The sequence below is a fragment of the Rana temporaria genome, chromosome 1 (assembly GCF_905171775.1).
Source record: "Rana temporaria chromosome 1, aRanTem1.1, whole genome shotgun sequence".
Taxonomy (NCBI): Eukaryota; Metazoa; Chordata; class Amphibia; order Anura; family Ranidae; genus Rana; species Rana temporaria.
This window is the reverse complement of record NC_053489.1, coordinates 606,720,677-606,746,234: the sequence shown is the minus strand read 5'-3', so window position 1 is coordinate 606,746,234 and position 25,558 is coordinate 606,720,677. Positions and strand designations below refer to the sequence as shown.

The following is a 25,558-nucleotide window of genomic DNA, read 5'->3' as shown; positions in this document are numbered from 1 at the left end:
AACATAAAATTACTCTATTGTGGAATGTAATGGAACATTTTCTATTTAAAGTAGTGAAATCTTTATTTTTTAATAATAAACATGTCATAGTTGCCTGCACTGTGCAGTGGTTTTGCACAGAGCAGTCCTGATCCTCCTCCTTTTGGGTTCCCCGCCGGTGCTCCAGCCCCGCCCCCTGCTCAGTGCCCCCAGAGCAAGCTGCTTGCTTTGGGGGCACTTTTGCCAGCCCACTCCCGAGCTGTCAAACTATGTATAATGTGTATAAAGTGTGCTGCTTTTACTAGTTGATCTCTAAGTTTCTCATCCCTGCTTAGCAGGAATGGGAAACACAGAGATTTTTCCGTGTTGGAATGTCAATACAGAGCTCTGGGCTGTGATTGTACACAGCCGATCAGCATGTCCCAGTTGCGAATTGTTAGCCGGGACTTGAACAAGAGAATAAGTAGGGGGGAGTTGTTGGACTTTTCAGGCACTATAAACTAGTCAGAATATAGTCATACAGAGAAATTTTCTCTAAAAAGTTTTTTGATTTATTTAAACATAAAAAATACAGTAATACAGTAATATTAAAAAGGCCGGGACTTGCTGACATGTTCCCGCTGTGTACAATCACAGCGGAAGCCAGCTGGGTGGCACACATGTGCGTTACCCTAAACCCAGAAGTAGGCAGGGACGTACCAGTAGGTAACTTTGCCTACAGCGGCTGCTCATCTGCAGTACAATGTGGGCAGCCAGTCCCTAAGTGGTTAACATAACAAACATGTTATACTTACCTGCTCTGTGCAATGGTTTTGCACAGAGCAGCCCCGATCCTCTTCTTCTTGGGTTCCCCGCTCGGGCTCCAGGCTCCCCCCCCCCTGCTAAGTGCCCCTAGAGCAAGCTGCTTGTTCTGGGGGCATTTGTGCGTACCCACTCCTGAGCTGCCTCTGTATGTCTATGAGACAAACAGAGCGTGGCTCAGCCCCATCCCCGCTCCCTCCTCACTGTCTGTGATTGACAGCAATGGGAGCCAAGATGTCTCAGCTATTCAGAGACCTTCTGTTCTCGTGCATATTGCTGAGTTGGGCTCAGGTGAGTATAAGGTCTCAGCTATTGAGAGAGCTTCTGTTCTCGTGCATATTGCCGGGTTTGGCTCAGGTGAGTATAAGGGGGGAGCTGCACACTGAAGGTTTTACCTTCATGCATAGAACCTTCAGGCGATTAGACTATTCGCCTTTGCAGCCCCTCGGCGGAAGGAGGAAGTTGACAGGAAGTCCCACTCCTCCTGAAGCCCCCACTCCCCCCCCCCCCCCCAAAAAAAAATTACATGCCAAATGTGGCATGTAAGGGGGCAAGGGGTGGATTAAGCGGAAGTTCCACTTTTGGATGGAACTCCGCTTTAAGGCTGGTTCACACGGGGACCACACAGGAACATCTAATACGATTCCTGTGCATTCCCATTGGACAATTTTGTAGCCCATTTATTTTTATTTTTTTATCAATAACAGTTTTATTCAGAAGTTTTCAATACACGTATACATGCAGGACCATACACGTAAGCAACATCTAGCGAGGTGGTCAGTTACATATATGACATTCTGCATAGCTCTATCTGACCAGTTATGTGTCCTCTTCACAAAGTAGCGAATAGTTCGTACTGAGCCTTAGCTACATAAACCGGTTAAGTGCAAGGTACGAGATAAACATTTCAGTGCAACATTGTACTAGTGAACAATCTTGAATCATCCGTGGGTTCACAGGAATAGAGAAGAAGAAGAGAAGATAAGAAACGGGAAAAAGAAGAAGAGGGGAAATGGAAAAAGAGGGGATGGGGGGGGAATGGGTTGGGAAATTACCTGTGCGGTTCAGCTACCTGATCTGGGCTCCTCCTCCCGGCGGTGCCAAAGCTCCCAAACCTCATCATGGGCTTCCAGCCTATCTAGCATTCTGGCCGTCATCCTCTCCATTAATTCCACATCTTTTATCCTGGCGTACAGGGGGGGTGGGGCGGTGCGCTTCCAGTGTAAAGCCACCAGACATCTCGCTGCTGTGAGGACATGTCTGGTCAGTTTCTTGTAGGGTGCAGGGATTTTCGGTGGGGGCAAACCTAATAAGTAAACTTTCGGGGCCAGGGGGAGCGTCCTGTCTAGAAGTCGGTCCAGTAATTGCTGTACCGAGGTCCAGAAGGGGACGATCAATGGGCAGCTCCAGTAGATATGGATAAGCGTTCCCCTGTCCCGCTGACAGCGCCAGCAGCGGTCCGAAGTGGTCGGGTAAATGGCGTGGAGAACATCAGGTGTCATGTACCAGAAGTAGAGGATTTTATATATGTTCTCCTTGTATAGAGTACAGATCGAAGTTTTTGCCGCTTGAGACCAGATCGCCCGCCAGTGTTCCACAGAGATCTCCTCGCCTAGGGCCTTTTCCCATCTAAGCATATATGCATGTTTGCCTGCCGTTTCCACGGGCCTAGAGTTCAATATTTTATCTATGTTAGAGATCAGGCCCCTCTAGCCCATTTATTTTAATGGCTGAAATTGCACGGGAACGCTGATAAAGTGGTGCATGCACTACCTTTAAAAAAACTTACCTCACCAAACTGCATGTTACTGTGATACTGCGATTTGTGCATGTGGTGCCATTAATATTACATTGGCACACTCGGCAGATTGCAAGGGTAGTGAATTTTGAGCATGGTGCGTTCCGATGTGAACCCACCCTTACAAAGTTTATATAGGCATGTGATTTGTGGACAGTAGGTTGTTGTGGACAGTGACCTCAGTTAAGGGACGTTCCTGCTACCTTACATGATTGTCAACATTTTACCTACATCTTTCTGTGTATTTAATGAACTTGTACATTACCAAAATACTGTAATTTCAGTACTACTTAGTTGACCTTTGTTTAAACAACACGTGAAAAATGATGTTACGCCAAGTAAATTGATACCTAGCATGCCATGCTTTAAAATGGCGCCAAACTTTGGTACTTAAAAATCTCCATAGGCGATGCTTTCCTTTTTTTTTACAGGTTACCAGTTTAGAGTTACAGGAGAGGTCTTGGGCTAGAATTGTTGCTCTTGCTCTAACGCTGTAAGACGCTATAAGACCCCACATCTCTCCTTCAGTCTGGAACAACCGAGATCCAACTTTCCAGTTGTGTCCCTGGCTTTGTTTACATCCACCGGCCCAGACGTGACATCATAATTTCGCGCCCTGGGCCTCCGAGGGTCATAGAGATGATTGGGGATCATCTGATAACCAGAAATCTCTACGATCAACTTCCGGAAGAAACCGATTCGTTCTTCGGCTTGCCGATCATACGGGAGTGCCTGGAGAAGCACCGGAGGGTGGCGGGGGATGTCCCCTCCCGCTGCCTGTAAGAACGATCAAGTGGCTGAACTGCTGCTATGACTGTTCTAGTGTAGGTAGGGAAACGCCAGTCGAAAAAGATGGTGGGCCGGATTCAGATACAATGGCGTATCTGTCTGGCCCGCGTAATGTGTCTCTGATACGTTACGCCGCTCTAACTTTGGGCACAAGTTCTTTATTCAGAAAGAACTTGCGCCCTTAGTTACGGCGGCGTCACGTATGTGTTGCGGCGTAAGGCCGCGTAATTCAAATGGGGATGTTGGGGGCGTGTATTATTTAAATCTAACTTGACCCTGCGCTTTTGACGTATTATTTGAACGGCGCATGCGCCGTCCGTAAAATATCCCAGTGTGCATTGCTCTAAATGACGTCGCAAGGACGTCATTGCTTTCGATGTGAACGTAAATTATGTCCAGCCATATTTGCGAACGACTTACGCAAACGACGTAAAATTTCAAAACTCGGCGCGGGAACGACGGCCATACTTAACATTAGCTACACCTCATATAGCAGGGGTAACTATACGCCGGAAAAAGCCGAACGCAAACGACGTAAAATAAAAAGCGCCGGGCGGTCGTTCGGTTCTGAATCGGCGTAAATCCTCATTTGCATATTCCTCGCGTAAAAATACGGAAGCGCCACCTAGCGGCTAGCCTGGAATTGCAGCCTAAGATCCGACGGTGTAAGACACTTACACCTGTCGGATCTTAGGGATATCTATGCGCAACTGATTCTATGAATCAGTCCCGATATCTGAATGATGCCTGTAGCTGCAGGCATCATTCAGATATCCCCACTCATAGTCCAGGACGTTGTATGATGTCCTTGGGCTGGAAGTGGTTAACATCTAAAGTGCTGATTGCTCACATGGACTTTCCGAGGCCAGGATGATGTGGTGCTAGAACAAAGATTATAAAATCAAACAAACAATACAGCTTGGCCAATAATCTGATTATTAGTACACAGCTTTCGAGAGCCGATCAGGACAGTTCAATTTGAAATGAGAAGCACAAAAATGTTTCTCGTACGATAACCGAACAAACGATTTACGTGTAATTAGTATAGTATTTGTATTAAAAAAATAATTGTGTAACCAAAACAAAAGAATACAATGCAATACAATACATTACTTAATTGTTTAAGTTGTATTCTGTCGTATTTTTTGAAACTTTAGTAACCTATACATTTTCTTATAAAATTAGCATGCAAAAAAAAACAACTAATGATCCATTTTCTTATTGTGTGGCATTAGCAGCCCTTGGCACTCCATCAGATCAGTCTCGGAGGTGATTGTAAATTGCATAAAACAACTGATCTGCAATCTTCTCTTGTTGACATATGGCAACTGGTCAATGGGTGCCCATTTTGTTGTTGAAAGTTGAAAAACAGAAAAATAATTTCAGGACCTGATGATTTTGAGCCATTTCTGCTGTCAGCAAAAGCTGTTCCCTGTCTCCTCTAATGTAGTTTCTGACAACTGGATTACACTGGCTGCCTTCAGAATCCTGTGTCAGTTTGCCAATGTTAATTTGATTTCTGCTTAAAGTGACACTTTAGTCAGAAAATAAAGTCCTGCTAGATCATTTCAGACTGACCCCTTTTGCAGGTATGCCTGTAATATATATGCAAAATATTAAAAATAAGTGCTTATGTTTTTAAATCCTGCTCTGCACATGCTCCGTTGCTCTCCATTTTTAGGCACTGCGAAGTTTGTAGAAGTTTATGGAGGCCGATCTACTGACAGTCTTAAAGGGGTTGTAAAGGTAGAATTTTTTCCCCCTAAATAGCTTCCTTTACCTTAGTGCAGTCCTCCTTCACTTACCTCATCCTTCCATTTTGCTTTTAAATGTCCTTATTTCTTCTGAGAAATCCTCACTTCCTGTTCTTCTGTCTGTAACTCCACACAGTAATGCAAGGATTTCTCCCTGGTGTGGAGTGTCATGCTCACCCCCTCCCTGGAGGGGGCGAGCAGGAGAGTCAGGACGCCCACTAGCACACAGCTCCTTTCTCTATCTGCAATGTAGAGAGCGTCCTGACTCTCCTACTCACCCCCTCAAGGGAGGGGGCAAGCACGACACTCCACGCCAGGGAGAAAGTCTCACATTACTGTGTGGAGTTACAGACAGAAGAACAGGAAGTGAGGATTTCTCAGAAGAAATAAGGACATTTAAAAGCAAAATGGAAGTATGAGGTAAGTGAAGAAGGACTGCACTAAGGTAAAGGAAGCTATTTAGGGATTTTTTTTTTATCTTTACAACCCCTTTAAACCCAGGTTCACACTACTGCGATCACAGACATCGCATGTGGTGCTGATCACGTGCGATGTCTGTGAGATGCAAGTTCAGCCATTCTTTTGTATAGCTGAACTCGCATTCGATTTGCAGGAAAAAAAGTGCAGGGACTTTTTTTCCCCTCGCACTAAAGTCAGATCGCATGGGTGCAGGGACTTTTTTTCCCCTCGCACTAAAGTCAGATCGCATGGGTGCAGGGACTTTTTTTTTCCCCCTGCACTGAAATCAGATTGCATGGGTGTTCTCACCTTTGCGATCCGATTCCTGTGTGAGTTCACACGGCTATCTGTGAACCAATTTGGGGCTGTTATTAACAATGTAATGACACCCGCAGTGGTTCGCAGAAGGCAGTGTGAAATGCCTGTGGGGGAGATGTGATGCAGGAACCAGCGCTGTAATTGTGCTGGTTCCCGCATCGCATCCGTGTGAACCTAGGCTAAATCGATATTAAACCCTCCTATTCTTTACAAGTTTACAGCCAAGGAAGCTACTCCTGTTCAATCTGCAACTGCCATGGTGCTGTACATGTGATCAGTTATTACACCAGCCTTTTGATGGTTTCAGCCCTGGTTCACACTGGTGCTTTTTGACATGTCAAATCGGCAGCAATTGTACCGTCCTAATTGGTGCGACGCAGCATCTGTGGCGATGCACCGATTTTTGCGATTTCGGGCTTTGATTTACATTGACTGCACAGATGTCTCTGAAATCGGGACTGACAAGCGGGAGTGAAATGGATCGAGTTCACCTGGGCTGACCGTTTGTTTGAGGACACAAGCAAATGTGACAGTTAGCAATCCCAGCATTCCAAGTATGTAATTGTTTTTTGAAACCGTTAAATTAATGGGTTTAAGGGAGCTGCGCTGACAAGCCATTCACCTCTGCAGCTAGGGGTTCGGATCCTGGTCTCGGCTACATGTGAATTGAGTTTGGTGGTCTCAGCCCGGCTCCCGGTGGGTGTGCTATGCAAGGTAAGCCTGCGCTTAGTACGCCCACCCCCCTCCCACAAAAACCACCACACACACGCACTCGAAATTGGGTTAACATGCACGCACTTTGACCACGCGGTCTCTAAAAAAAGAGAGGCGAAGGACTAACAGGGGTGGTTGAGCCGGCTAATCCTCTCACTCCCTTATAGGGAGTCCCTCTGCCCCGTTGGGCTTCAAAGCGGAGCAGGTAGGGCGGGCTGTGTGGGAGGACCCCCTCACACACCCGCTATTGCCACCCGGGGCATGGAGAAAGGTGGCAGATTGCCTCTGGGGGAGGCCTGCCTACTCCCAACTCCTGCAGTCCAGGTCCTCTCTCGAGTACACGCACAAGAAATACACTTTAAAAAAATAAAAAAAATAATGGGTTTAGTTCCCCTTTATGATTTACTACTGGGGCTCTGGACTTCAGCAAAATGGCGGCCTCCAGCAAGAGGAAACAAAGGCAATTTCTGGAGGCAATTTACAGCACACACTAATTTTGGTAGCATAATCTGGAATGTATGTTTCTTGCTAAGGAACATTATTTTTTATCAAGTTGTTATAGGTAAAGTTCCCTTTATCTATATGCAATACCTTGGATTACATGGGAATACTAGTACAGCTATTAATAAGAGCAAATTATCGTACATAATGTAATCATGTGCAGGAGGAAGTCAACATTTTTTTACAACATGATAACATTTGGAGTGTTTTTTTGCTTTTCACGAGCATCTTTTTAATATTTATAGACAGAAATTAAACATTGCATCCCGTTCTAGAACTCCGTGGTCCAGCGATGTCTGCGTCTTCTCGAGGTCCACCCAGAAACACAGGTCAGAGAAGCAAAACTACGACACCACCATTGGCTTCTCCTTCCACAAACTCAGCAAGTGGAGTCCGAGCAAAACCAAGTGATAAGCTCAACCCCAAAACTATAGATCCGGTAAGCGATATAATATTTTATCAAAAATATATTCTATAAATGAAGCCTTTCTAGAATATGATTTATATAACTGTTCTGATCGGTTATTAAAAGTTCTGTTCATTGACATGAACGGTCACACAAAGCAAGCGGGGTTAAGGGAACCTTACCACTTAGACTAAAACTGTTAATCAGAAATTGTTAATCTTGGAACTATTGAAACATGGGAAATTTCCCCCATGAGGCTTTGAACAGCGATATAATTAGATGATCAATATAAAAATGGAATAAATAATTTTTATTAATATAATGACATATTCAGATTAAAACAGAACGTACTGGCTATATTATGAAACATAATGTTCAATGGTGTAAGGTGAACACACCAACATAAACAGTATTACAGAAATTGTTGTAACCATGAAAAATCCCCGACGCGTTTCGACCATATGTGGTCATCTTCAGGGGGAAGGTTAACTGTAAATATATATGAAAAGATTTATGCAACTTGAAACATTTCAAAGCATAAATATCTTTTTTTTTGTGTCTTTCCCTTGCTCATCTTGGAACTATTATTTACTTGCTTGTTTGTAAAGCAGGAAAGTGTTTCCAAGCAATGAAATAGGCACTTGCTCTAATTCTATTGGCCCATTGTCTTTCCTAGAATGTGTTCATACCTGCGGTGAAGGGACTATTTATTCGAAAGGTGGACCTTTGAAAAACTGACATTCAAAATATGCAAAAAAAACTTTTCCAATAATTGGGTTTAATTGTTTGGGATTTTTTTTTTTACTCCTAGGACTGATAGGTGGGACTGTATGAGGACCACATCTGTCAGTGAATATGGTCACAATACAGCTGACCACCATGTACCTGCATATTTATGCTTTGACAAACGGTGAACAATTGGTCATCTTGGCAATAGACGAGCAGGAACCTAAGATGTATAACAGTGGTCTCCAAACTGCAGGCCAGGGGCTGAATGTGGCCCTTTGCTTGATTTGTATTTGGCCCTTGAGGCACTATTCCTCCTGACACCAACAATTGTGGCATAATTCTTGCCACTCACGCCAACAATAGGACACTATTCTTCCTACTGACACCAATGATGGAGCACTATTCCTCCAACAATGGGACACCGTTCCTCCCACTGACACCAACAATAGGGCACCATTCCTCCCACTGACACCAACAATAGGACACCATTCCTCCCACTGACACCAACAATAGGACACTATTCCTCCCACTGACGCCAACAATAGGGCACCATTCCTCCCACTGACACCAACAATAGGACACTATTCCTCCCACTGACACCAACAATAGGGCACCATTCCTCCCACTGACACCAACAATAGGGCACCATTCCTCCCACTGACACCAATGATGGAGCACCATTCCTCCAACTGATACCAACAATAGGGCACTATTCCTCCCACTGACACGAACGATGGGAATTATTCTTCCCACTAAAGATGGGGTATTTACTCCCACTGACATGAGGACATTTTTTACTCCCACTGGCCACAGTCCCCCCCCCCCCCCCAAAGTCTGAAGGCCCCTTGTTTATAAAGTCTGGAGACCCCTGATGTCTAGAAAGGGAAAGAAGAGGAATGATAAATTGTAGACGCATGGTTATATGAAATCTCAATGCCCCTGGACAAATGTCTGTTTGTTCTATTGTGATTTTGCATTAAACTCTGTATAATATAATCCCCTTCTTTTTTTTTTTTTAAGACCCATGAGATTCATGTGATTCACTCTCCATGGTTTCCAGGGGATTTATTTTTTAATTATCCAACCTGCTGATATGTGTTAACAATAAATCAAAGAAGGAATCTTGGGAGAAACTGAAATAATTAGGCGTCGTTGCTGTTAGTTGACTTATTACTACTTGTTGAATTAATAATAATATCTGTTCAGTGAACCGTTTATTCTCTAAATTCTGGAAGATGTCAGAAATCAGACGCTGTCAATCACTTTTACATGTCTATTTTTATTTCAGTTTGCTGAGTCCCAGAGATCTCCCTCTGCGTTTGCTGCCATATACTCCAAAGGGGGCATTCCATGCAGGTACATGCAGACCTCTGCTTTCCAAAACCCAACATATTTTTATATGTTGTAAAAAGTATTTTTAAAGTACTTTAGTCGTTTTTAGCTAAAAGTGCATACTTTTGACTGGTGTTATCCTTTATAATAATAATAATGGTTCTTTCAAACTCAGAGCGATTGTTCAGTCTTCCCTTTTGGAATGTTTTCTATTCTATGTTTAAAGCCCAACGCCGGTAACTAAAAAATGATCTCTTGCAGTGGGACTGCATTCCCATTGCAGGGGTTAAGTGCTTGTTTTGTCTGGGGAAGAAAATAAATAATTTTACTGATCTGATCCTTTACTTCCTGGGCAATTGACACTCCCCCACGATCTAGCGGTGGACTGTCCCTTGATGTTCTCACGTCCAGTGCAGAACTATGGACCATGCTCTGGTCTTGATGACATCAGGAACCTAGACCACTGGAGAGCAGGGGTGCAGACACTGCAGGGACCAGTCTAGCTGTGGGGAGGAGCATTAAATCTCCCTTTATTGTAGGTATTGACCGATTATCAGCGGCCGATATTCACTTTTTGAGAAGTATCGGTCGAAAAACTGACCGATATTACCAATATCGCTTCAAGGGGTTTTACTGGGGTGATGCGTGCAGCTGCATGCATCAGTCGCATGACAAGTCATACCCAATGATTTCAAATGAGTACCATTCATATCTGTGCGACTTCAAAGTAGTCCCTGCACTACTTTGGTCTGACTTTGATGCTACTTGAGGTCCATAGACCTCAAGATTACACATTCATTGCTTCAAGCCGTGGCAAATTCCTGTGGAATTCAGGTCGGCCCCCCAGAGCCCCCTTTTTACTTACCTGAGCCCGATCGTTCCTGCGCTGGGGACGAACACACCCGCTCCAGCTGGTGTCTTGTGTCCTGATTGGATAGATTGATATCAGCCATTGGCTTCCACTTCTGTCAATCATATCCAATGATGTGGAGACGGGGAGGTGGAGCTGAGTCCTGATGTCTGTGTCAATGGACGCAGCAACAGGACACGGGAGCGCTCCCGCATAGTGCCCCAAGGGAGAGCGCTTCTCTGACGGGGCACTCGAGAAGCAGAGGAGTCGGGTGCGCTGCTGAGGGACCCCAGGAGAGGAGGATCGGGCCGCTCTGTGCAAAACCAACTGCACAGAGGAGGTAAGTATGACATGTTTGTTTTTGAAAAAAAAAAAAACTTTTACATATCCTTTAAGTAGTTTCGCAATAAAGGTTGACCATTGTAAGCACCCCTGTCAGTGGTAAAGGTTTTGCCTCAATCTCATAACTGTCACCTTTGCCAGACAGTTTTATTGTTAAAGGACTCAGGCCCCCGTACACACGTCCGAGGAACTCGACGGGCAAAACTCATCGTTTTGCTCGTCGAGTTCTTTGTGAAGCCGCCAAGGATCTCGGCGAGCCAACTTTCCTCATTGAACAACGAGGGAATAGAGAACATGTTCAACGAGGAACTCGTCTGATTCCTCGGCCGAAAGTGTACACACGACCGAGTTTCTCGGCAAAATTCAGCTCCGATTGAGGTTCTGGCTGAATTCTGCCGAGAAACTCGGTCGTGTGTACGGGGCCTTACTGGCTGATCACCAGGTGAAAAAAAAGGAAACCAAGCCTAAAAAATATAACGCAGCCACTATATTTAAAGATTGGTAAACTGCACTGTAATAATCGTTTATTTGGGGGTTTAGATACATTTTTACCATTATACTTCTGGCTCACACTGTTTGATTGTATGATTTGCAAAGTTTAGCTAAAATGCATGATGTTCTCAATTTTCAACCTTTCAAAATGTGAGAAAAATGTATTGAGAAGGGAAATGCTGTGTGTGTGTTTCATTTGTGTATGGAGAGTTGGAAATGTATTATGTACAGAATACCCCTAATCACATGAGTACTTTCCAACGCTCAGGCTGGTCCATGGCTCTGTGAAGCACAAGCTACAGTGGGAGCGCCCTCCAGAAACCATACCTTTTGAGCCGCTACTCATCAACTTAGCCGAGGTAATTTTCTCAATCTTTAAATTGTATATTTATTATGATATAATATAAATAAATTATATATATATATATATATATATATATATATATATATATATATATATATATATATATATATATATATATATATATATATATATATATGCGTGTGTATGTATAATAATAAAATATATACACAGTATTTCACAAAAGTGAGTACACCCCTCACATTTTTGTAAATATTTTATTATATCTTTTCATGTGACAACACTGAAGAAATTACTCTTTACATTGTAGCAAAGTAGTTAGGGTACAGCCTGTATAACAGTGTAAATTTTCTGTCCCCTCAAAATAATTTAACACACAGCCATTGATGTGGCTGTGAAAATGTCAAAATTGGACCCAATTAGCCATTGTCCCTCCCCAGTGTCGTGTGAATGGGGAGCAGGTGTGTTAAATTTGGTGTTATCGCTCTCACTCTCTCATACTGGTCACTGGAAGTTCAACATGTCACCTCATGGCAAAGAACTTTCTGAGGATCTGAAAAAAAAATTAATTGTTGCTCTACATAAAGATGGCCTAGGCTATAAGAAGATTGCCAAGACCCTAAAACTGAGCTGCAGCACAGTGGCTAAGACCATACAGTGGTTTAACAGGACAGGTTTCACTCAGAACAGGCCTTGCCATGGTCGACCAAAGAAGTTGAGTGTTCATGCTCAGCATCATATTTAGAGGTTGTCTTTGGGAAATAGACGTATGAGTGCTGCCAGCATTGCTGCAGAGGTTGAAAGGGTGGGGGGTCAGCCTGTCGGTGCTCAGACCATGCGCTGCACACTGCATTAAATTGGTCTGAATGACCCCAAACACACCTCCAAGATGACCACTGCCTTGCTATAGATGAGAAGAAAAGTAACCGCTCAGATGAACCAAGGAACTTTTACTCACTGGATCCAAACCGTGGGTGCCGGCAATGCAATTAATGCAAAATTAAAGAGAAGAAGCTGGGACAGCCGCACTCCAAAAACGTTCCTTTTTATTAAAACTGGTCACAGAACATCACACACCACAGCAAACAATCAGGAAAAGGCTTGCTAAAGATGCTGAGGGTAAAGGTGATGGACTGGCTAAGCATGTCTTCAAACCTAAATTGAGCATCTGTGGGGCATCCTCAAACGGAAGGTGGAGGAGCGCAAGGTTTTTAACATCCACCAGCTCTGTGATGTTGTCATGCAGGAGTGGAAGAGGACTCCAGTGGCAACCTGTGAAGCTCTGGTGAACTCCATGCCCAGGAGGGTTAAAGGGGTTGTAAAGGTTTGTTTTTTATTTTCTAAATAGGTTCTTTTAAGCTAGTGCATTGTTGGTTCACTTACCCTTTTCTTTCGATTTTTCCCTTCTAAATGTTTTTTTTCTTTGTCTGTCTGAATTTCTCACTTCCTGTTCCTCCTCAGTAAGCTTGCCTCCACAAGCTTACTGACCCACAAGTTCACAGCGTCTCCCTGCAGTACTCTCCTAACCTTAACCACTTCCATACTGGGCACTTATACACCTTCCCACCCAGACCAATTTATAGCTTTCAGCGCTGTTGCACTTTGAATGACAATTGCGCGGTCGTGCTACACTGTACCCAAACTAAATTTTTATCATTTTGTACCCACAAATAGAGCTTTCTTTTGGTGGTATTTGATCACCTCTGGGATATTTATTTTCTGCAAAAAAAAATAAAAAATGACCGAAAATTTTGAAAAGAAAAGTTTTTTTTTTTTTTCTATTATAAAACATTGTAAATAAGTATGTTTTCTCCTTCACTGATGGGCACTGATGGTACTGCACTGACGGGCACTGATAAGGCAGCACTGATGGGCACCGATGAGGTGGCACTGATGTGGTGGCATTGATGGGCACTAATATGCGGCACTGATAGGCGGCATGGATAGTGGCACAGATGGGCACGGATAGGCGGCACGGCTGGTCACGGATAGGCGGCACGGATGGGCACTGATAGGTGGCACGGATGGGCATAGATGGGCACTATTGTATGTGTTTTACTAATGGATGCCAATCAGTGCCAAACAATGCCTGCCAATCGGTGATGCCCATTGTGGGCACTGATTGGCATCCATTGCGGCACTGATTGGCATCCATTTTTTGTGTCCTCATCCCTGGTGGTCTAGGGTGGCATGCCTTTATTTTTATTTTTTTAATCCCTGGTGGTCCAGTGGGCATCCCTGGTGGTCCAGTGGGCATCCCTGGTGGTCCATTGGGCATCCTCGGGGGGGGGGGGGGGCTGTGCTGATAATCGATCAGCACAAATCCCCCCGTCACAGGAGCAGCTGATCGGCTCTCCTCTACACGCGTCTGACAGATGCGAGTGAGGAAAAGACGATTACCGGCTTTTCCTGTTTACATCGTGATCAGCTGTGATTGGACACGGCTGATCACGTGGTAAAGAGTCTCCGTGAGAGACTCTTTACCTTGAGCGGTGTTGCGGGGTGTCAGACTGACACCCTGCAACAACGATCGCCGCGATGCGCGCCCCCGGGGGCGGGCAGCGGCATAGAATCCTGAGGACGTCATATGACGTCCAGTCAGGATTGTACAACCACTTTGCCGACGTCTATGTGTCATTGGCGGGCGGCAAGTGGTTAAGAGAGCAAATTCTGAAATGGTCAGAAAGAAATCTTGCCTCCCTAACAGTGGTCCACCTAAAGGGGAGTTTGAATCACCTAGCAGACTTCTTAAGTAGGAAGTGGGTTCTGGAGTCAGAAAGGATTCCTAACCAGGAGGTTTTTCGAGAACCACAGTCTTTGGGCCCCAGGTGTGAGAAGGTGTGTGATCCAGTACTTTGGAAATTTCAGGGCATTTCAGAAGGGCCAATGCCTTGTTTGTCCTATTTTCTGGAGGCCATAAAGGTCTGAAAGCCACTAAGAGCATCCTTGGTAGATGGCCAAGATTGACCATCAAGAAAGCATTTACAGCATCGAGTCTAGTGGCCTCAGATATTGGTATTAATTATGAAAACCAGGAAATTTGTATTTTTAAAAATGATGTTCGCAATGGAAGCTTCTATACATCTTCAGTACAGGTTCCCTTTAATAGGTTTTGTTTGGCTAATATAATATTATTCTTCAGAACATTCCATTAGACTGCTGCATCCTTGAATTAATGTTAATACTTTAAAGACGTGACTGGTTTCTTCCTCAGAATAATTTTTCATTGCCATTCATAAGACTTCCAATCGTTTATATTGGAAACTTTCATTTTCAGCATGTTCCTTAAATTATGTGTAAACGACAGAGATCAACATTATGTCACACTGAAATTGCTAATAAAATGATTGATTGTCATTTAGCATCAGGCTATATAGTAACATCTGTCAGAGATTTTAATTGGAAGAAAGCGTCTCTTGGTGTAATTATTTTCAGGTGCCTTTTATACGTGGCTGAGATTAATCATAGCCCATCACAGTCATTTTATTTATTTGTCACTTGTTACATTGTCTGGCCAGGCTTTGGCTCACGTGTGTCCATGTTGTCAATGAGTAGAATTTAATTAAGGCTTATTAGGCCTTTGTTCCTTGTATTATGTTGTACATGTTTTCATGAGACATGACATATTGGTTTATAAATTAATTTACCATATAATGTGCCACAGATTTGTCCAGTAAATATAGACAACAAAGTGCATATTCTACTTTCAGCTACAGCTACGTATGTGCCTTTTCAAACATTTATTCAATAAAAATATCAATGTGTGTAATGGTGTACTATGGAAAATGTAAGTACATTCTTGATTTAAGATGGTATTTACCTCGTGTAGCAGATATTACTACTAGCAGGGTTTTTTTTTAATAAAAAAAAAAGTTCTTCAGTTTTAAGACATCTGTGGGTTTCTGTGCATGAACTACCAGTAGGGTTGTCCCGATACCACTTTTTTAGGACCGAGTACAAGTACCGATACTTCTTTTTTTCAAGTACTTGCCGATACCGAATACCGATACTTTTTTTTAAATGTGTCCCCAAATGCAGCCATGTCCCCCACGAATGCAGCCATGTCCCCCACGAATGCAGCCATGTCCCCCACAGATGCAGCCATGTCCCCCACAGATGCAGCCATGTCCCCCACAGATGCAGCCATGTCCCCCACAGATGCAGCCATGTCCCCCCCACATATGCAGCCATGTCCCCCCCACATATGCAGCCATGTCCCCCCCACATATGCAGCCATGTCCCCCCCACATATGCAGCCATGTCCCCCACAGATGCAGCCATGTCCCCCACAGATACAGCCATGTCCCCCCCACATATGCAGCCATGTCCCCCACGAATGCAGCCATGTCCCCCACGAATGCAGCCATGTCCCCCACAGATGCAGCCATGTCCCCCACAGATGCAGCCATGTCCCCCACAGATGTAGCCATGTCCCCCCCACATATGCAGCCATGTCCCCCCCACATATGCAGCCATGTCCCCCCCACATATGCAGCCATGTCCCCCCACACATGCAGCCATGTCCCCCACATATGCAGCCATGTCCCCCCACATATGCAGACATGTCTGCCCATATCTAGATGCCGCCGCCTAGTTAATCAGCGTGCGGGGAACATTACAGCTTTCATTTGAATAGCTGTGTGTTCCCCGCCACGCCGCGTATAGACACTCCCCCTTGCTCGGGATTGGACGGGTGATCTGCACTTTTGATAGACAGATCACCCGTCCAATCCCGAGCAAGAGGGAGTGTCTATACGCGGCACGGCAGGGAACAGACAGCTATTCAAATGAAAGCTGTAATGTTCCCCGCACGCTGATTAACTAGGCGGCGGCGTTGCGGTATGCGGCGACGGCGGTGGGGGGTGTAAGTATCCGATCTGGCATCGGGGGCATTTGCGGGAGTACAATGCTCGGTATCGGTCCTGATACCGATACTGGTATCGGGACAACCCTAACTACCAGTTATAAAAATTGAATTTGAACCATTCCTCGGTGGATTCGCTAGAGTGCTTCTGATCATTATTATGTTGAAAGACTCCTTTCCGGTTCACCTTCAATCATAATTTCTGCCAGGGTATGTAAACTTATGAGCACAACTGTATTTACTGCAGCAGCAGCCAGTGATGACACCTGCTGCTGCATACTAGCACATTATGACTTAAACTTTTTCTAAGCGCTGTGCAAACTTCTGGCGCTATATAAATCCTGTATAATAATAACTGCAATGGGGCCTGTTATTCTTTAATTTTTTTTTGGTGCGGTTTACTATCGCTTTAATGAAGTGTATATGTACAGTATATACAGGGTAAAATCACCGTCAGGATATTTTTTGCTGTCTGTATTGGGAACAGCAAGGTTGTTGACCCTCTTATTGCTTGCTTTGATTCAGAGAGGCAACCCATTTTAACGTATCAACAATGTGCTTATTAGTTTAAACATTCCTGATCTCAAGCTACTGTAACTTCCAGTGATTTTGCTATCCTTGACAGTAGGAAATGCCTACAAGTGGATGCTATCTACGTGCAAGGACAGGGATTGCATGCAAGACATCAAATTTATTTTTTTTTTTTTTAAGTACCGTATATACTCGAGTATAAGCTGACCCGAATATAAGCCGAGGCACCTCATTTTACCCAAAAAAATGGGAAAACGTATTGACTCGCGTATAACCATAGGGTGTCCATCTGCATGCCTCACTGTGCCCATGACTAGACTGACGTTTAACATGGGAGTCTATGGAAAGGGTGCCTGGCTTTGAAAAATCGGTGTTTCCCAGCCATAGGTCCCCCAGACAACAAACTTTGCACACTTGTAGAGGAGAAATGGGGCATGTGTGCCAAGTTCCGGGTCTAGGGGACCTATGACCGGCCAGTACCGGGTCCCCAAAATCACCTGAGAAATGACTGTTTAACATGGGAGTCTATGGAAGGGGGGCCGCATTTGAAAAATCGGTTCTCCCCGGGCCGCAGGTCCCCCGGACAACAAACTTTGAGTGGGGCTACATATGTGCCAAGTTTGGGGTCCAGAGGACCTACGGCCGGCCAGCACCGGGTCCCCAAAGTCTGGGAGATCAGGTGCAAAAAGGTGACTCGAGTATAAGTCAAGGGGGGGCATTTTCAACACCAAAATATGTGCTGAAATACTTGGCTTATACTCGAGTATATACGGTAATTCACATATTGTTTTGATACAGGCAAAATTAATATTGAAAAGTGGGTATAATAATATGGTAGCATGTATATGTGCTATATTTTATATCTATTCCTGTTCCTGGTGAGGACCATTCACTTTTAGGCCCCTTTCACACAGGCTTTCCAATCAGGTCTGCCTTTCAGTTTTGTAGGCGGACCTGAACGGATGCTCCAAGAACCTCTATGGAGTGGCAGATGTCGACATTGACATGTTCGCTGACATCTGCCGCTATCCGATCCTGTCCGTGAAATCCAGACGGATAGAAACTCTATTTTCCATCCGTCTGGAGAATCGGATCGGATGAAAACGGACAGGCGGTCCATTTTCATCCGATCTCCACGGAGGACAGCCGGTTTTTGACAGGTCCAGCACAGTGAGCAGAGATGGACCTGTCACCCGCCTGCTCAGTGGGGATCAGTGGAGCGATCCCTGCTGAGCAAAGCGGAATCCATACACGGACAGGCCTATGTGAAAGGGGCCTTAGGCTTTACACATATGACACTAAGCCCCACCCCACCCCACTCAACCCAAGCAATAAGCCCTGCCTCCTGCCATTCAGCTATCAAATTGTAAGGGGTGGGACATGGCACCAGTAAGGAGTCGGGCATAATACTGACTTTTATAGGTAGATTCAGTAAGAGTTAGGCCGGCTTATCAGTAGATAAGCCGACCTAACTCAGAATCTATGCCGACTTATGTTTAATCAGAGATACACTTAAACATATCTAAGATACGACGGCTTGCGCCGTCCTATCTTAGGTTGCAATATTTCGGATGGCCGCTAGGTGGCGCTTCCATTGCGGTCGGCGTAGAATATGTAAATTAGTAGATACGCCGATTCACGAACGTACGCCCGGCCGACGCAGTACTTTTACGCCGTTTACCTTAGAGATAGGGTGCCTAAAGTTAGAGTTAGGCCCTAGTTGGAATAGTGATGTTAAGTATGGTCGCCGTTCCCGCGTCGAAATTCAAAATTTTTACGTCGTTTGCGCAAGTCGTCCGTGAATCGGGATTTACGTCGTTTACGTCCACGTCGAAATCAATAGTCCCGTGCGGCGTACTTAGCCGCAATGCATACTGGGAAATGTAGGCGCCCGGCGCATGCACAGTTAAGAAGAACGTCCAAAACATAAGGTCAAGCCCCATTAACATAAAACACGCCCCCTTACACACATTTGAATTAGGCGCCCTTACGCCCGCCCGCTTTAGGCTACGCCGCCGTAACTTAGCAGGCAAGTACATTGTGAATCATGTACTTGCCTCGCTAACTTACGGCGGCGTAGCTTAAATGCCTTAAGCTACGCCGCCGCAAAGTTGCGGCAACGTACCTGAATCTAGGCATTAGTCTATATAAGGTGCTACAACTCCTTTCTGAGATCCAAGGGGCCACACAGGGGCACATGAATTGGTTTGAAGACTGACACCAGTACTTGTAGATTCCTTTTTTTTTTTTTTTTTTCGTCATAGCATATGTTCCTGTGTTTTTTTTATTTAAAAAAAAAAATTATTTAAAAGCTTCATAGATTTACAATTTTGTTGGCTTAGGAATTGATTAGAAATGACAAAGAAAATTGATAAAAAAAAAATAACGACCCTTTTATCTAAATTGAGTGATCACATTGCAATGTTCCTGTGTACCTTTATGTGTGCCATTTAGCATTATTACCTCTACAGCCGAAACCTGGCCTGCTGTGAACTCACGCACTTACTGGTGCTAGAGGCGGGGCATCAAAAATGCATTAAAACCTGTGTGTGAGTGTGATATTATATATATATATATATATATATATATATATATATATATATATATACACATATATATAATATAAACGCCTTATTATTTGGTACAAAACAGTCAGTCCTCTTTAAACCTTTGTAAAAGGATTAACACTTTTAGGGCCAGATCCACAAAAGGGATACGCCGGCGTATCTACTGATACGCCGTCGTATCCCTGTTTCTATCTATGGAACTGATCCACAGAATCAGTTTCTCATAGATAGGCAGAAGATCCGACATGTGTAAGGGACTTACACTGTCGGATCTTAGGATGCAGTACCGCAGCCGCCACTGGGGGCATTTCTCGTCAAAATCCAGAGTCGGGTATGCAAATTAGCACTTACTGAGATGCACGAAGCTTTTACACTTCGTTTTTTCTCCGTAAGTATTAGTTTGCCGTCGCAAAATTAGGGCTGCTTTTACAAAGTGTAAAGTTAGTACACCATGTAAAAGTAGACCCTTCTTTCCCGCGACGCTGTCAAATTTTTTTTTTTTTTTTTTTTTTTCCAGACGCAACTTTTTTTACCCGGCGCGATTCACAAAACTCGGCGTAACGTAACTTCGCGCAAAGCACGTCTGGAAAATCGCGTCAGGAGCATGCGCAGTACGTCCGGCGCGGGAGCGCGCCTAATTTAAATGGGACTCGCCCCATTAGATTGGGCACGCCTTGCGCCGGACAGATTTAAGTTACACAGCCGAAAATTTCTAGGTAAGTGCTTTGTGGATCAGGCACTTAGGTAGAGATTTTGCGGCGGTGTAACTTAAATCCCAAAAATTAAGTTGCGCCCTCTGTACGTGGATCTGGCCCATAGTTTCCAGGATAACCACGTAAATAAAAGTCTAGAAATGAAATAGGATCGTGTATACATATTCTTGTGGAGGTTTTCAGTTGGTTGCCCTCTTCTTATTTGAAAATCACTGAACTTTAGAAATGCATTTGCTGTTTGTCAGTTCATGAGAATCATAATTACAGTAGTAAGCACATTTTCCTCCTTTTTCTTTTTCTTTTGTGACAGGGTCTTCGAGAGACCAGACACCCTTACACATTCGTATCACAAGAGGGATTTAAGGAGTTATTGATGGTTCCTGGGGCTGCAGAAAAAGCCTTGCCCTTATTACCCAAGCTGGCCGCTGCTTTAAAGCCTGCCCTTGTATGTATTGTATATATTGTACATCAGTTTTAAAGACTCATTTATTTTCTGTGATGTAAATGTGTGCTGAGTTATAGAAGGAAATCAGACCTAAATCTCTTGGCTTGAACAGATGCCCATTCAGTTAGTGTTGATGGAGGAATCACTTCCGCAGCGCTACTGTGTTCTGTCAGCGGGGAGCCTTCCTAGCCAGCAGAATAGATTGATTACTGCTAGAGGCTATAGCTGCTGGCAATAATTGCAGGTACAAAATTTGACAGGCTGGCTGTACCCAAGACAATTAATGAATCTACTTGGGTACAACCAGCCTGCGTATAGATATGAATAGAATCTGGGCTGGTCCCTGCCGGCTTTAGTCTTTACTGGGTGACACAGACTAATGGATTACCCTCTTTTTACATAAAAACTGTGAACTAATTTATGCCTAGTCATCAACCCACTGAATCGGCTCTGTGTGCAAACAAATGTCATACTATTACATTATTGTGTTATATTCTTTCTGGTCACACTGTACAGCCATGGCCAAAAGTTTTGCGAATGACACAAATATTCATTTTTACAAAGTCTGCTGCTTCAGTGTTTTTAGATCTTTTTTGTCATATGTTGCTATGGTGTACTGAAATATAATTACAAGCATTTCATAAGTGTCATAAACCCCAATTACATTAGGGTTTATGCAAAAATCTATGGCCCGGATTCACATACATCGGCGCATATTTATGCGGGCGTAGCGTATCTAATATACGCTACGCCGACGCAGCGCACAGAGGCAAGCACTGGATTCGCAAAGCACTTGCTCCCACTCGCTCTTAAAGATACGCTGGGTTTCCTCGGCGTAAGCCAGCGTAGGTGGAAGTGGGCGTGAGCCATGCTAATGAGGCGTGACCCCATGCAAATGAATGGGCAAGTGCCATTGAAGTACTTAAAATGAACGGCGCATGCGCCGTCCCGTGGCCGAATCCCTGTGCGCATGCTCAGAATCACGTCGGAACTACTCCCGAAGATACGACGGATCACTGCCTATGATGTGAACGTAACCTACGCCCAGCCCTATTCACGTACTACGTAAACGCCGTAAAATATGACGGCTGTGTTCCCTGGTCCATACCTTAGCATGAGTTGCGCCTCATATATGGGGAATAACTTTACGCCGGACGTACGACTTACGCAAACCGCGTATATTATGCGCCGGGCGCAAGTACGTTTGTGAATCAGCGTATCTCCCTCATTTGCATATGTGCATAGAAAATCAATGGGACCGGCAAATGCGCCCAGCGTAAATATGCGCCCCCGATATGACGGCGTAGGCAAGTTACGTTGGTCGTAGGAAGCCTATTTTTAGGTGTATCTCAGATTGTGGGTACGGCGTACAGATACGACGGCGCATAGTTACACTTACGCGGCGTATCTCGAGATACGTCGGCGTAAGTGCTTTGTGAATCCGAGCCTATATTTGCAGTGTTGACCCTTCTTTTTTTTCAAGACTTTTTGATTGATGGCAGCCCATTGTTGCATAATCAATTCTTGGCGTTTGTCAGAATTTGAGTTTTTTTTTTTTTACACGCCTCTTGAGGATAGACCACAAGTTCTCAATGGGATTAAGGTCTGGGGAGTTTCCTGGCCGTGGTCCCAAAATGTTGTTCTCCAGGCCACTTCGCTATCACTTTTGCCTTAGGGCAAGGTGCTCCATAATGCTGAAAAGGCATTATTTAATACCAAACTGTTCTTGGATGGTTGGGAGAAGTTGCTCTCGTAGGATGTTTTTGAACCATTCTTTATTCATGGCTGTGTTCTTAGGCAAAATTGTGAGCAAGCCCGCTGCCTTGGCTGAGAAGCAACCCCCGCAGATGAATGGAGAAAATTACTTTACCCCAGTCCTCAGCAGTCCAATCCCTGCACCTTTTGCAGATTATCAGTCTGTCCTTAATGCTTTTCCTGGAGAGAAGTGGCTTCTTTGCTGCCCTTCTTGACTGACCAGGCCATCCAACAAAAGTCTTCACCTCACTGTGCGTCCTGATGCACTCACACCTGCCTGCTGCCATTCCTGAGCAAGCTCTGCACTGGTGGTGCCCCCATCCCACAGCTGAATCAACTGATACGATCCTGGCACTTGCTGAACTTTCTTGGACTCCCTGAAGCCTTCTTCACAACAATTGAACCTCTCTTCTTGAAGTTCTTGATGATCTGATAAATGGTTGATATAGGTGAAATCTTGGTAGCAGCAATATTGTTGTCTGTGGTATTCAATGCAAAGCAATGATGACTGCACCTGTTTCCTTGAAGGTAACCATGTTTAACAGAGGAAGAACAATTATTTCAAGCACCACCCTCCCTTTTCAAAGCCTCCAGTCTGTTATTCTAACTTAGCGTTACAGAATGATTTCCTGCCTTGTCCTCGTCAACACAGAAACCTGTGTTAACGAGAAAATCGCTGACATGATGTCAGCTGGTCCTTTTGCCTTTTTTAGATTAAGTTAATTTTTGGGGCAAAGAGGGACTTTGCAATTAATTGCAATTCCTCTAATCACTCTTCATAACATTCTGGAGTATATGCAAATTACCATCATAAACTGAGACGGCAGACTTTGTGAAAATGAATATTTGTGTCATTCTCAAAACTTTTGGCCACGGCTGTATCTTCCCTCTCCTGCTGTAATGAAGGCAAGCATCTATTTTCTGTGTGTCTATATGCTTTGGGTTTATAGTACAAAATCTGGTGCAGCTGTGCATGGCAGCCAATCAGTTTCTAACTTCAGCTTGTTCAATTAAGCTTTGACAATAAAACCTGGAAGCTGATTGGTTTCTGTGCAGAGCTGCACTCTCCATTTTTTGAGCCGGTTCGCACAGGGGCGACTAGGGTTGTCCCGATACCACTTTTTTAAGACCGAGTACAAGTACCGATACTTTTTTTCAAGTACTCGCCGATACCGAATACCGATACTTTTTTTTAATCTCATGTGACAGCGGCACATGTGTCAATAGTTTTTTTTTTTTTTATCTTTAACAATTTGTTTTTAATTTGTTACAATTTTCTTTTCAATTTTTGTTATTTTATAATGCTTTCTTTTTTTTGGGGGTGGACCGTGTCAGTGTGTTTTTATTTTTTATTTTCTACAATAAATTTTTTTTTATATTTATTTTTTCAGCCCTGTTGGGGGGGCTTTGGTGAGATATCAGGGGTCTTAACAGACCTCTGACATCTTCCCTTTGAGACAGGGAAAGGGACTAGGGACACATGTTCCCCTGTCCCTTTCTCAGCAGCCTCAGCTGCGCTGAAAATGAAAGGAGAGAAGACAGCATCTTCTCTTCATTCATAAACTGAAACATTGTAAACACGCTGTTTCAGTTATGTGAATAGACAGAGTCAGTGATCACTGACTCTGTCCATTCGGAGCAGTAAGGAGCCGGATTTACCGGCTCCTACCCCGCTCTCCATCCTGACATTTCCAGGGGGTGGAGGAGGAGCACTGAAGGGGAAAGAAACACGGCGGGATACACGGCGGGATACATGGAGGGAGGGAGACAGACTGCAGCAAAACGGAGGGGGGCTGGAGGAGGACACAGGACAGTCAGCGTTGATCGTGTGTGCGGGGAAGTTACAAGCACAGATCACCGCTGATTTTAAAGCAGCTGAAAGCCGCGCGGGGGGATGGGTGTAGAAGTGGAGAAAGTAATTTTAAATCTTTACAGCGGTGATCGGTGCTTGTAACTTCCCCACGCACTGATCACCGCCGACAGTACAAGTATCGAGTGAAGCATCTGCCCTAGTACAAGTATTTGAGTATCGGTATCGGGACAACCCTAGGGGCGACCTATCAGGCCACTCAGCCGCCTGACAAGTCACAGTCTGTTCAATTCAATGGAACTATTCTAATAGGAGCGACGCAAGTCGCTAAGACTTAGAAAAAGTTTCCTGTACGACTTTGGGGCCAATTTAGAGCGACTTGCATTGATTTCAAAACAGGAGTCATTTTGCAAGTTGCCTCTCAAGTCGTCTTGAGATCGCCTTGCCGAGTCGCCCCCAAAGTCGTGCCTCCCCTGTGTGTGAACCGGCTCTTAGTAAATCAACCCCTCTGTATTGTTTTATGTTGTACAAAACCTCTTAATAAAACAATCTTAGAAAAAAATGGGTTTACCTTTTTCAGCTGTAGAATAGATTGTACCATAGCATAGGATAGAATAAAGTCAAAGCTGCTGATAATACAAATAGGCCACAGTTACGTACGTACTTGCAGTCTTTTCGCCAAACACTAAATCAATTACAAAGGTGGTTTTGTGGTTTTTGAAAACGGCAAAGTTGCTGGTTTCATGTTCTCAAACATGCTTCACCAGGGATTGTTGTGCTGCTATATTGAATGTTTAAGCCCCAGCTTTTACAGCATATGTTCTCTAAGGGTTTTGTGAAGTTCAGACCTGTGAACAGATAGCCAACAGATCTGTGAACGGATACCCATTCAGTTTTATAAATATCTGCTGATTCAAAAAGCTGCAATAACACTTATATCTGTATTCCCCTGGCAGCTCCCTCTCCTCCCACTAAATGCCATTTTTAAATCATTTTCTTTCCCCCTGTGATGTTATTTCAGGGGCTGCCGTTGCCTTCTCTCTGTTGGAGGCAGGATCCAAGAGAGTGCTCTGCGTTCCTTCCTCAGGGAGCAGAGTATAATGAGAACAAAAGAAGATCAGGACAACCGCACTCCAATCCAACGTAACTTTAATGTAAAAAACTGGAAACAGGCACTACAAGTCACAGCAACGGAAGCTAGGACAGCTGACGCGTTTCACACTAACTTCAGTGTTTACTCATAGCTACGAGTAAACACTGAAGTTGGTGTGAAACGCATCAGCTGTC

The 25,558-nt window shown here is 44.3% G+C and overlaps 1 protein-coding gene across 2 annotated transcripts in view; it reads left to right on the top strand.

Moving 5' to 3' along the window:
* PACRGL (parkin coregulated like) overlaps nucleotides 1-25,558 on the top strand; it is a 79,578-nt gene that overhangs the window by 8,022 nt on the left and 45,998 nt on the right. For both annotated transcript variants that reach the window (XM_040335196.1, XM_040335197.1), the window contains 4 exons: nucleotides 7,389-7,552; nucleotides 9,537-9,604; nucleotides 11,533-11,623; nucleotides 20,572-20,706. In XM_040335196.1, the coding sequence (XP_040191130.1) occupies nucleotides 7,406-7,552; nucleotides 9,537-9,604; nucleotides 11,533-11,623; nucleotides 20,572-20,706 (441 nt within the window). In that variant the 5' untranslated portion in view covers nucleotides 7,389-7,405. The remainder of the gene's footprint in view (nucleotides 1-7,388; nucleotides 7,553-9,536; nucleotides 9,605-11,532; nucleotides 11,624-20,571; nucleotides 20,707-25,558) is intronic.